General features: G+C 30.0%; 1 protein-coding gene across 4 annotated transcripts in view; it reads right to left on the reverse strand.

The window, feature by feature from the left end:
- Positions 1 to 13,836, reverse strand: part of LOC129981340 (cytochrome P450 4V2-like) — a 64,810-nt gene that overhangs the window by 27,128 nt on the left and 23,846 nt on the right. For 2 of the 4 annotated variants that reach the window (XM_056092137.1, XM_056092138.1), the window contains 4 exons: positions 10,126 to 10,208; positions 7,822 to 8,012; positions 5,748 to 5,817; positions 3,176 to 3,302 (listed from right to left, as the gene is read on the reverse strand). In XM_056092137.1, the coding sequence (XP_055948112.1) occupies positions 3,176 to 3,302; positions 5,748 to 5,817; positions 7,822 to 8,012; positions 10,126 to 10,208 (471 nt within the window). Of the gene's footprint in view, positions 1 to 3,175; positions 3,303 to 5,747; positions 5,818 to 7,821; positions 8,013 to 10,125; positions 10,209 to 12,968; positions 13,082 to 13,836 lie in introns of all 4 variants that reach the window. The other 2 variants (XM_056092136.1, XM_056092135.1) reach the window with 2 other exon arrangements.

A 13,836-nucleotide genomic window follows, 5' to 3' on the forward strand; every position in this document is an offset into this window, starting at 1 on the left:
TAGAGGTAACTTATAAAATAGAGGTGAATAATATCTGTTTTTTCACATATACAATGAGGGAATAATGGGAAGAGGAGTCTATGCTCCATTATTTTTTTAAATCAATAACTTTAATCTGTAACCTTATCATGAAAATTATTTAGATATAAATATGATGGTAAAAGAAGGCCACGGCGTTCCAGTATAGTAGAGGTAACTTATAAAATAGAGGTGAATAATATCTGTTTTTTCACATATACAATGAGGGAATAATGGGAAGAGGAGTCTATGCTCCATTATTTTTTTAAATCAATAACTTTAATCTGTAACCTTATCATGAAAATTATTTAGATATAAATATGATGGTAAAAGAAGGCCACGGCGTTCCAGTATAGTAGAGGTAACTTATAAAATAGAGGTGAATAATATCTGTTTTTTCACATATACAATGAGGGAATAATGGGAAGAGGAGTCTATGCTCCATTATTTTTTTAAATCAATAACTTTAATCTGTAACCTTATCATGAAAATTATTTAGATATGAATATGATGGTAAAAGAAGGCCACGGCGTTCCAGTATAGTAGAGGTAACTTATAAAATAGAGGTGAATAATATCTGTTTTTTCACATATACAATGAGGGAATAATGGGAAGAGGAGTCTATGCTCCATTATTTTTTTAAATAAATAACTTTAGTCTGTAACCTTATCATGAAAATTATTTATATATGAATATGATGGTAAAAGAAGGCCACGGCGTTCCAGTATAGTAGAGGTAACTTATAAAATAGTGGTGAATAATATCTGTTATTTCACATATACAATGAGGGAATAATGGGATAAGGAGTCTATGCTCCATTATTTTTTTAAATCAATAACTTTAATCTGTAACCTTATCATGAAAATTATTTAGATATAAATATGATGGTAAAAGAAGGCCACGGCGTTCCAGTATAGTAGAGGTAACTTATAAAATAGTGGTGAATAATATCTGTTTTTTCACATATACAATGAGGGAATAATGGGAAGAGGAGTCTATGCTCCATTATTTTTTTTAATCAATAACATTAATCTGTAACCTTATCATGAAAATTATTTAGATATAAATATGATGGTAAAAGAAGGCCACGGCGTTCCAGTATAGTAGAGGTAACTTATAAAATAGAGGTGAATAATATCTGTTTTTTCACATATACAATGAGGGAATAATGGGAAGAGGAGTCTATGCTCCATTATTTTTTTTAATCAATAACTTTAATCTGTAACCTTATCATGAAAATTATTTATATATAAATATGATGGTAAAAGAAGGCCACGGCGTTCCAGTATAGTAGAGGTAACTTATAAAATAGAGGTGAATAATATCTGTTTTTTCACATATACAATGAGAGAATAATGGGAAGAGGAGTCTATGCTCCATTATTTTTTTTAATCAATAACTTTAATCTGTAACCTTATCATGAAAATTATTTAGATATGAATATGATGGTAAAAGAAGGCCACGGCGTTCCAGTATAGTAGAGGTAACTTATAAAATAGTGGTGAATAATATCTGTTTTTTCACATATACAATGAGGGAATAATGGGAAGAGGAGTCTATGCTCCATTATTTTTTTAAATCAATAACTTTAATCTGTAACCTTATCATGAAAATTATTTAGATATAAATATGATGGTAAAAGAAGGCCACGGCGTTCCAGTATAGTAGAGGTAACTTATAAAATAGAGGTGAATAATATCTGTTTTTTCACATATACAATGAGGGAATAATGGGAAGAGGAGTCTATGCTCCATTATTTTTTTAAATCAATAACTTTAATCTGTAACCTTATCATGAAAATTATTTAGATATAAATATGATGGTAAAAGAAGGCCACGGCGTTCCAGTATAGTAGAGGTAACTTATAAAATAGAGGTGAATAATATCTGTTTTTTCACATATACAATGAGGGAATAATGGGAAGAGGAGTCTATGCTCCATTATTTTTTTAAATCAATAACTTTAATCTGTAACCTTATCATGAAAATTATTTAGATATGAATATGATGGTAAAAGAAGGCCACGGCGTTCCAGTATAGTAGAGGTAACTTATAAAATAGAGGTGAATAATATCTGTTTTTTCACATATACAATGAGGGAATAATGGGAAGAGGAGTCTATGCTCCATTATTTTTTTAAATAAATAACTTTAGTCTGTAACCTTATCATGAAAATTATTTAGATATGAATATGATGGTAAAAGAAGGCCACGGCGTTCCAGTATAGTAGAGGTAACTTATAAAATAGTGGTGAATAATATCTGTTATTTCACATATACAATGAGGGAATAATGGGATAAGGAGTCTATGCTCCATTATTTTTTTAAATCAATAACTTTAATCTGTAACCTTATCATGAAAATTATTTAGATATAAATATGATGGTAAAAGAAGGCCACGGCGTTCCAGTATAGTAGAGGTAACTTATAAAATAGAGGTGAATAATATCTGTTTTTTCACATATAGAATGAGGGAATAATGGGAAGAGGAGTCTATGCTCCATTATTTTTTTTAATCAATAACATTAATCTGTAACCTTATCATGAAAATTATTTAGATATAAATATGATGGTAAAAGAAGGCCACGGCGTTCCAGTATAGTAGAGGTAACTTATAAAATTGAGGTGAATAATATCTGTTTTTTCACATATACAATGAGGGAATAATGGGAAGAGGAGTCTATGCTCCATTATTTTTTTTAATCAATAACTTTAATCTGTAACCTTATCATGAAAATTATTTAGATATAAATATGATGGTAAAAGAAGGCCACGGCGTTCCAGTATAGTAGAGGTAACTTATAAAATAGAGGTGAATAATATCTGTTTTTTCACATATACAATGAGAGAATAATGGGAAGAGGAGTCTATGCTCCATTATTTTTTTTAATCAATAACTTTAATCTGTAACCTTATCATGAAAATTATTTAGATATAAATATGATGGTAAAAGAAGGCCACGGCGTTCCAGTATAGTAGAGGTAACTTATAAAATAGAGGTGAATAATATCTGTTTTTTCACATATACAATGAGGGAATAATGGGAAGAGGAGTCTATGCTCCATTATTTTTTTTAATCAATAACTTTAATCTGTAACCTTATCATGAAAATTATTTAGATATAAAAGATGATGGCAAATTAAGACCAAACAAATTCACCTTTCTTGTGAAATCATGAACTATTTTCACGTGACGCTTCATTTCTTTTCCCTCCTTTGACAGATAAAATATCCAGTTTGGCCAATACCAGATTTTGAAAAATCTTATCATAAATATATCTAAAATCCTATGAGAATCAAAATGAGAAGATTATTTTCATGATGAAATTAGAATCAAATATTTGAAATTTGGCAATATTTAGAGGAATTTAAAAATTTATTTTCTTTTTACAGAAAATTTCTTCTTTAAAAATTTGTCCTACAGTAGTTGAAGATAAATAAAAAATGACTCATTTTAACCTATTCAAAAGAAGAAACAATTCATTTTCGAATTTTAAGTTCTGATAATGGTTTATGAATCCATTAAAATTTTTTTGAATTATTTATGGCATCCCTTGCTTTTATCAGATATAAAACACCTAATCCTTTCTTTTTAGCTTAATCATCAAATAACACATTGCTTAAAAAAATTTGACATTTCTTTTTAATGGGCTGAAATAAAATGCTTCTAACACATTTCCCTTGTTTTTGATATCAGTCAACGAGGGTCTGCTTCGATACAAATATAATATGGCGTATTTTTTTGGTACGCTTCGTGAAAAAAAAAATAATAGTATGAGTTATGCTTTTTTTTTCTTTGGAAAATTGACCAAGTCGTTTTTAATTTTTAGAATATGATTCTAACAACTAACTGTGACCACAAATCCTAATTGGGGTGGATCGAATCTATAAGAGTGTATCTGAACGTACAACTTCTCTTAAACTTATTTATATAATAAAGCTCATTTTATACTTTTTTTCATTGATACGTACATTTCATTTTTGATTCATGTTTTTTTGTATAAACATTGAAATTCTAATGAATCATTTACCAATAGGTGGATAATAATGCAAAGTTAGATGCATTTGATGCTTTAATGTAAGGTTAATGTGCAAATTTTTCCTTATATAGTTAATTATTTTATTATGAGGTAGCCGACTACGTTCGAAGCAATATTTTTGAAAAATTGGATTTTTTAAAAACTATTTATGGTTTTTAGATGTATTGTCAATTATAAACACTATATATACAAAAAAATTATTTGGAAATATAATATATTTTGAGAAATAGGAAAATTTGTAGTAAATTTTAATGAAATTTAACCTAAACGGTTAACACTCTACACAAAATTGTAATGCAGCAATCCTATTTTTCTTTGTACACAAGTTATAGAATATAATGATAAAGGAAATGAACGAAAATCTGAGAAACATTTTGAGATGCAAAGAAATTATGGGTAAAAATGTACGTATATATACATTTTTTCCATAAATTTACAACTTAATTTTTCTAAAAACACCTATAAATAAAAAAGTATTTCACCAACAATAAAACTTTTGGTTCATTTCATTCCCCACAGTATTTAAAACACACGCTGAATTTTTTATGTAAATACCTCTATTAATTTTTGAGATATCATGTTAACGGTGGAAAATTTTTATAAAAATTAAAGTTTAAGAAAATTGAAGTTAAAGAAATATTTTAGCTAAAAAATTGTTTAAAATTATCCTGGATGATACATCAGACCTCCCTTTTCCTAGAAAATACTATTTTGGAAAGAGGAAAGCCTGAACTACAAGAAATAGTAATAAAAGAAGAATTCGCCAATGTGGTCGAAAACCAGTGTTTTTAACGTATTCGGACCCCTTACATTATGTTAAACGCGTTATGGTAAACAGGTAAAGTGACAGGGCTATTTTGGCAGACTTTCCATCTAAAAGGTGATATCCGATTTCTGCGATATGTTGGCAATGAAAAATCAATGTAAAGCTATGATTTGACTGCATGAATTTTGGTTCATTATTTTTGCTATCTCCATATTAAAATTTATTTTCTCGGATACGATGTATACAGCAAGTTTTATAACCGTCAAAAAAATATAAACTCGGGAATTTGACTACAATACAATTGTAGTCCCTTCTGAGCAATGACTTGCCATGGACCGAACAGCATTTTTCAGTCTACGTATGTGCTTCCTACTGGCCATCTTATAACTTAACAAGTGTAAACCTACCTTAACAGAAAAAGAATCAAAAACTATTATTACGACAGTAAATTTGGTCGTAAAATCATGACATACCGCAATCGGAAATGAATTACTTTCAAAATTTATTTATGCTCCGATAAACTTATACATATAAGAATTTCCTAGCACGTGAGTTAAAGCATTACAAAAGGATAATCATAAAACTTCGGGTTTAATATGTGTTTTGACTACGGGTTATCTTTCAAATTTGAAGTTGATTCAGATAAATGTTGTTACTTTGATTTGATTGCATTTACATGGTCAAAATCCCTTTAAGTGAATTCTCAAATAAAGGAATTATTTCAAATATTTTATGACAATTCATATAAAAAAATATTATTTATACAAATTTATTTTATTAAAAACACAGAAGATTTTTTTAAAATTTTTTATTTATATTATTTGTATTTAAAATACAGAAAATCCTGTTTTAATTAAAGTCAGCTTTGGATGAATCGGTCTTTGCACAAATAAAAGCATTATTATATCGTAGCATTTATAACATACCTTTGAACGGATCTGACGTACTGACGATTGTCATTTCTCAGAGCGTTTATTTTGACACCGAACATGGTTTCTGAAACATAAAAAAGAATAAATTCATATAAATGCAATAATATTTCTCAAATAATAGCTATGAGATTTTGTAAAAGAAAAAAATATTTAAAAGGAACTAAGATCCCTATATAAAAATTTTACTTCCTTTTATGAATTTCCCTGATTTTCTTTCACTTCTTTACATCGATTATATGTAGGTGCACATATCAAACAAAACAAAAAAAAACCAGAAAAATATGTTAATAAATAAATATTTATATATTTACCATGTAATTATTTATTAATCGATGTAAAGAATAAATAATTATTTATTTATTAACCACCTTTTAGAAAATTAAGGACTCTAGGAAAGTCGCTCTTATTTAAATTCAATTTATAATTATTTAATTTATGATTATGATTCAATTATAAGCTCAAATTATGTATAATTTGATGCTCATGGTTGGCTACACAGTATTTTTAAGCACTGAATTGTAATAAATATTAAAGTAGTGTTATTTATGTTTCCTTTTCTAATGTAATCATGAGTCATAGCATCACAGTACCATTAAAATTTCAACAACCCAGATAATGTCTTTTATTTGCACATTGATTTTCGTTGTATTGAAAAATTCATTTTACATTGCCTCATACAAACAGAGCAGATATTAAAAGGAATATTCTTAGATTTTTACAATGGAAGAAGGTCATTTATTTGTTGAAGTGATGGAAATGGTGTAAATTTCATTAGTATCATCTCTACTAATAATAAAGATGAAAGCGCATGTATGTAAGCCTGTGCGTGTGTGGTGGTGCTCTACAGGCCAGATCGTTTGACTTACAGCTATCAAATTTAGCATATACATACCTTTGAGGATGGGAATATGCACCTTGGACCGACATTTCTTAAAATTTTAATTGAATAAAAATTGATGAGTATTTCGCCGTTTTTCTGCGATAATTCTGAAACTTTTTTCTGCGCAAAAAGGAATTTGGCACCACTTTAATATTAAAAAAATTCTCTTTATAATGATACCAATTTAATAGATGACCAAATGTCCTCCCGCTGGTGTGGTGTTGTGTGGTGAGGGGGGTGCCAGCTCAGGTATCGTCCTCGTCATCTGACCGTGGTTCAAAATTACGAGGTCCGTCCCAAAATAGCCCTAGTGTTGCTTCAAACGGGACGTTAATATAACCAAACCAACCAAACCAATTTAATAGTCGTGCAAAGATTTTTTGAATAATGACATGTTTTATAAAATTTTCCCTAATTTCGAACAATCCACTAAGAATTCTGTTTAATATTTGTGTAGTTAGTTTACGAGTCAAATAAAAGTAATGTTACGGTATCACAAAATTTAGGAGATAGATGAATCACACATCTACGTAACTCTATTCACACATTTTCAATAACTCTTGATGTCATGGCAATGGTCTACAGCAGAAAAGTTGATGTGTACAATGGAAGAACATATATAAAATAATAAAAATAATATAGCTTTAATGTCTGACAATTTGATAGAAATGTTTTGAGAATTATGTTTGTTTGTCTCTGAAGACGATAACTGAAAAACTCTGAATCAGACGAATTAATTTGTTATATGGTCTTAACACCAAAGTTTTAGATTAGAATCAAATTTTAAACAAGATTCATTCCGGGGAAGCTTGTCTGTTCGACTGTTCAGAATACGATAACGATAATTACCATAATAACGATAAAAACGATAATTATCAAACAAACTTAAATCAGGAATTACTTTTCATCTTAGAGATGAGGTAAAAATTTATTTTTATAAATGAAAATGTCATCACCTTCATCTATTTTCTTAGTTAAAAATTTTTAAAGAATTTTGCTTAATGGATGTTTAGTATTTATATTCCAACATTTTAAGAATCAAATCAACAAAGAGTTTTCCAAAAAAAGTCCTATAAATAAATAGATCAAACTTGAATTTTTTGCTTTGTAGATAAAGAGATATTTTCATACCTTAATTGTAAACACAATGAAATGTTCCAGGGCAACTTTTAAAGCATTCTGACTTACCGTAAATAATATCCAGTGTAGTAAATGATATAGGTGTTTCAATATAAGTAAATTCTTCCTTTGTCCTCTCTTGAAGAATTTCCACCAGTTTCTGAGAGTGTTCATTAAAAACAGAGAGGAATCCTCGCAAAACTGTCAAATTGAAGCAAGGCATCAATAATTTCCTTCGCGTTTTCCATTTAGAGACTTCACTACAGTAAGAAAAGAAAACGAAATTATGATTTGGATTGAGTGCTGTTTAGATAGATTTGGAATTTCCGATTTCTAAAATACCGACACTTTATATGATGTATATTAATAGAGTAAGAAACTGATGAAACTGATTTTTACTTTTTCGCATAAGACACCTAGAGTAATTGTAATCGACAAAACATTCCAAAATACACTCATGTCCAAAATTAAGGTCACAAAAATGTTTTTCAAAATAATTCTAAATGGGTACCAGTAAAATTTAAACAAATTATATTTTATATATTGTGAAGGACTGGTAACACGATATTAATCTTTTTTGTGAGAAAAAAATGTTGTTTAGCATTAGTTTTTGAGGAACTACTGAAATTAGACCATAAAGGCATTTGGGATTTTAGCCTGCAATTTTGTGAATATTGCATTAAAACAAAAAAATTAACCTGTTTCCAGTGAAAATGAGTTCTCATAATCGTTTAGACGATTCCTTGAGATGGAGAGCCTTAGACAGGCTTGAAGCTGGGCAGTCTCAAGCGGAGGTGGCTCGATGGTTACAAATGGCACGGAAAGTGGTATCCAGTTGTGGAATCAATTCCAAACAAGTGGTACTGTAAACAGGAAGACCGGCCAAGGCCGTAACAGAGCAATGACATCTGCACAGGATCGCTATTTGGAATTACGCGGACGATGGCATAGGCTGACAACGACTCCTCAGCTTGCTCGTGACCTTGCTGCTGCGTCTGGAATAAGAATTTCCAGACAAACATTATACAGACGTCTAGCAGAGAAGGCCCTTTATGCCCGGCGACCAGTTGAGTGCGTCCCTTTGACTGCATCCAACAGAAAAGTCCGGTTGTTGTGGTGCCGAACACATCAGTCTTGGGCACAGCAAAAATGAGGGCGTGTTCTTTTCAATGATGAGTCGAGTTTCACCACACAGAGTGACACTCGTCGAATCTTCAGCTGGAGAGAGCGAGGAGCTCGCTATCATCCCTCCTACGTAAAAGAAATCGACAGATTTGGTGGCAGAGAAATCCTTGTCTTGGGTGGCATAATGTTGGGCAGTCGTACACCACTGCACGTTTTCGATGCGGGTACTGTCAATGCACATCGCTATAGGGATGAGATCCTTGAAGCCTATATGAGGTTGCTCCGGGGTGCTTTCGGTCCAGACTTCATGTTTATGGACGATAACTCGCGTCCACACAGAGCCCAGATCGTTGAGGATTTTCTTTAGGAAGAGGACATTCGACGTATGGACTGATCTTCGAGGTCTCCGGATCTTAATCCTATTGAACATGTTTAGGATGTCTCAGAAGTGCCATTGCACAGCGTAACCCCCCTCCTAATACCATATAAGAGTTAAAAACCGCGCTTTTGGAAGAATGGGCTTTGTTGCCCCAAGCATTTATTGACACCCTCATAAACAGTATGAAAGCTCGTTGTGAAGCCTGTATAGCAGTGCACGGTGGTCATACTCCATATTAGACAGGCTTTCCCCGAGATAAATGCTTTATCTCTGATTCATAATGTAAGACTTTTTGATATACCCTGTTTCTTAATTCCCAATTATAATCTTTTATATGTTGTTATGTATCTATGTTCTTTCTTCCATTGTAGTGTACCTCTGTGCCAAATTTCGTGGCAACACAGTGAATAGTTTTTCATTTTTCTCAGATTTTATGTTTGTGACCTTAATTTTGGACATGAGTGTAAATTCTTTAAAAACTCCTCGTTTCAGACTTCTTTGAATTAAATAAAGAATGTGCTTTCATTATGTCTTTTAGTCTGTCCTTGCATCTATGAACACTACTCAGAACCACTTTAAGATGGAGGAACTAAAATTTGATATACAGCCAGATGATGAAATTTGGGCATTTTTATCAGCATTTAAAAAAAATGCTGAGAATATTTGTTTTTTCTTTTGCTGTTCACAAGAGACTAAGTTCATGTGAACTGAATAAATACAAAGCGAAAAAAGCTCAATGGAAGAAACTTGGTACTCAAGTTTAGCATATAAATTATAGATATCAAATTTTTAATATATGTCATATATTATTATCTGATTAATATAGGCATGTTCTTAGTTTTTAGAATAATGATAAAATCATTTTGTACCTATTCAAGAGTCCAGTCCCGATTACTTGCTCAAACCATTCATACATAAAATGTTTATGGTTAATTTTCTTTTCCATGAACTGCTATAAAATAAAGGAAATAATTTTATAATCTCAGTCATATATATATATATATATATATATATATATATGACTGCTTTATAATTAAGGAATATAGGTCATATACATATACAGGGTGTCTCCAAAACCTTAACCGCGGCTTTTATTCCTGAAATATTGATAGTATAGACATATACTGTAAATTACAAAGTTGCGTAAAAAAAGGTGCAAATTGCTATGACATCAATAAAAAGTTTTCAGGAGATTAAACTTTAAAAAATACAAAATTTAAATTTTTATGTAGACCTCGTCGAAAAAATTTCGCAGTAAGTAAAATATGCCGCATCCTCTAATTAGATCATGTACAAAATTTCAGCATTTTATCATAAAAATTCTCAAACCTATGAAACCACACAAATGCTGATTTAAACCACTTTTCGATGCCTGGATATGTGTTCACAAAGAGAAAAACTAATGTCGGATGTTCATGTTTTAGGGGTCGTACACAAATTTATAAAGAAAGTATTGATTGAATAAATAAATAATAATTTTACTATTTATTGGTTTAAAAGTATTAAAGTATAGAAATAATAACTTAAAGGAAATATTACATAAAGGAAAGATTACATAAGGAAAGATTACTTTAATGAAAGATTACATAAGATTTTTTACAAGTTCACTAAATGTGCTATTTTTAAGTTATATTCTGTAATTCATGAAATAAAATTATAAAGTGTTTTTCAGGAAGCATAGATTTTGAAATTTGTATTTAAAACAAAAGATATGAAGCATATTTAATTTTCTTATGATGCAATCCTGCGTCGCGTCATTTGCACTGAAGCTGTAAACATTTGCATTGTAATTTGTAATTGATCCTTCCGCAACTTTGTTTTAACATATCTTTGAGAATTTTCATGATAAAAAGCTGAAATTTAGTACATAACCTTATTAGAGGATGAGGCACATTTTACTAATTGGGAATTTTTTTTGTACGGAATCCGTATAAAAAATTTAAATTTTGTATTTTTTAAAGTTTAATCCCCTGAACATTTTAATCGATTTCATTACATTTTGCACTCTTTTTATTCAACTTTGCAGTTTATAGTATATGTCTACGATCAATATTTAAGGAATAAAAGCTGCGGTCAAGATTTTTGAGACACCCTCTATATATATATATATATATATATATATATATATATATATATATATATATATATATATATATATATATATATATATATATATATATATATATATATATATATATATATATATATATATATATATATATATATACAGAGAGTGAGAGAAAGAGAGTCATAAAAGAATCGTCTTGGTATAAGAACATGCTTTTTTCGTTATGACGAGAGTATTTGGAGCATCACCTAGTACATAGGTTCCCAAAGTGGTCCAGGTGGACCCCCAGGGGTCCATAGGAGACCACACGGGTGTCCACGTAGACGTGAAACGAAAACAGGGGTTCACAAGTTGTAAGTGGGGGTCCACGAAAAATTTTCTGGTTTTCATAGTAAAGAACAAAAATGTTGGCTTAGATTTACCTATCAACGTAGGTAAGTAGCATCATTCACTAGGTAGGTACTCAGAAATATTCGAGACTCAGTTCAAACACAGAATTAAATAGAACAACAGATAATAGTACAAATGTACACCACATGTCGAGACTTCCAAAGTGCCGCCCGTGCACCCGCTCGTCCGGGATGCTTGTTTAGACCTGCAAAGGGATGAAATGCGACTTGCGCTGTGCTACTTTTTTGAAACTGAAAATGTGCTACTTTTTTTTTTTTTCTTCTTAACACCCCCAATTTAGGGTGATATTTTTTAGGAGTTTTGAGAATGCAGTAGAAATGTAGCAGCAGGGGGTCTACCGAAAATAGTAAAACTTTGAAAATAGTCCACTAGAAAAAAAAGTTTGGGAACCTCTGATATAGTAGCAAACTGACGAATCTGGATTACTATCTCAGCACAGTTACTGACATGAGGTTATATATATTTATATATAAGCGTACTTACATAAAAATCATTTACATTAAATCAATTTCAGAACCTCATTGAGATAATTTTAATTTGAATATTTCATTATTATTATAAATGTTTTCTTTATATGTTGATGGAGGCTATTTCAATGCTATTTTACATTTTCTTTTAAAGCTGCAACGGCTATTAACAAAAATGGAGAGAAATGAAGTCTTAAGAAAATGATTAAAAATATTACATTGATTCAAGACTTTTGGTTTTTAAACTGTTAAATTTTTAATATCGTATAGCATTTTCTATAGTTTATTCATATTTTAACATACTAGTATAACATCACATAACATTTCACAAAAAAAAAAAATGCAGACAGGATAGAGTTATAATAGAAAAGGTCTCTAATAAAAAGTAAAATCCATCCGGGGGGGCAGGATTTTGGATACTTTGATTTGAAGGATTAATTATGTAAATAGTTAATATTTATTCTTCAGATCGTGAAATATATTAACGCATTTGAAAAATACTTCATAATTCTCAGGCATGCATTTTGAGAAGTTTATATTGGTAACTTAATTTACATTTTATTCATGTTTTATATAGTTAGATACATTTATTATTTAATTTATGAATTATTTGCATTTGTTATTGTTCAACTCTGAAAGGCGTTGATGAATGAATCTTGGCTTACGTAAAATAAATTTAATGCGATTTTTTTCCAACAACATATTTTTTTAGCAATGACATTTTTTTTAATTCTATAAAAAATATTCAAATCTAAATCGTACAAACTTTTACTGCCTCGGATCCAACAATGATCACTATAGGCTGGTAAATCATCCACAAACAAAATAAATTCTTTTTCCCAAACTCTTCTGTTCGTTTTCTTAACAGGTCAAAGAGTTCTAAAAAAAAAGAAGAAACATATATCTGCATATTTAACATACTTTCAATTTTCCTTTGCTATCGAATATCGATTTTTATATTCATTTTGTATACTGATGACAACTATGATATCCACCATATTTTCTTAGCCCTCTTGTAAACACCGATTCAAGCGATATTCTAGTTCTACTTATTTTTATTTCACTGAATTTTGGCAAAAATGTTCCAAAAAAATGTTACACTTGATTCGCGGTTTGAAATTTGACATATTTTTCTTAGAAGGGGCAGTTTTGGAATGTCTGTAATCACGAGCTACGCGCGTGCGCAGTACAAGTTAAAGTGAATTAAATGAAATTAATTCACTTTAACTTGTACTGCGCTTGTTAAGTGAATTAAATGAAATCGGTGCTGACAAATCTGTTACAAAATGTCTTTCACTATTTTAACGAAACAGGCTTAATTCATCTTTAATAAAAAAAAATGTAAGAGAATGATATATGATTAAGGATAAATTTTAAGAATAAAATAACGCTATAAGATGCAGATCTAAAACAACATCTTTTCGCAGAGTTTCGGAACAGAAATTTTAATCTGATTTGACATTATTTTATATTTAATGCTTAAACATTTCATAATATATTAGCTAATATAAAGAAGGATTTTATTTCTTCTTCAACTTGATTTTCAAAAAGGAAGATTCAAATTCAAAATATTTTACACTCTGTCATTTAATTTCAGAATGTCTGTTTTAAATCGGAGCAGAAAACGTCTCTAA

This window comes from Argiope bruennichi, chromosome 8, assembly GCF_947563725.1.
Source record: "Argiope bruennichi chromosome 8, qqArgBrue1.1, whole genome shotgun sequence".
Lineage (NCBI taxonomy): Eukaryota > Metazoa > Arthropoda > Arachnida > Araneae > Araneidae > Argiope > Argiope bruennichi.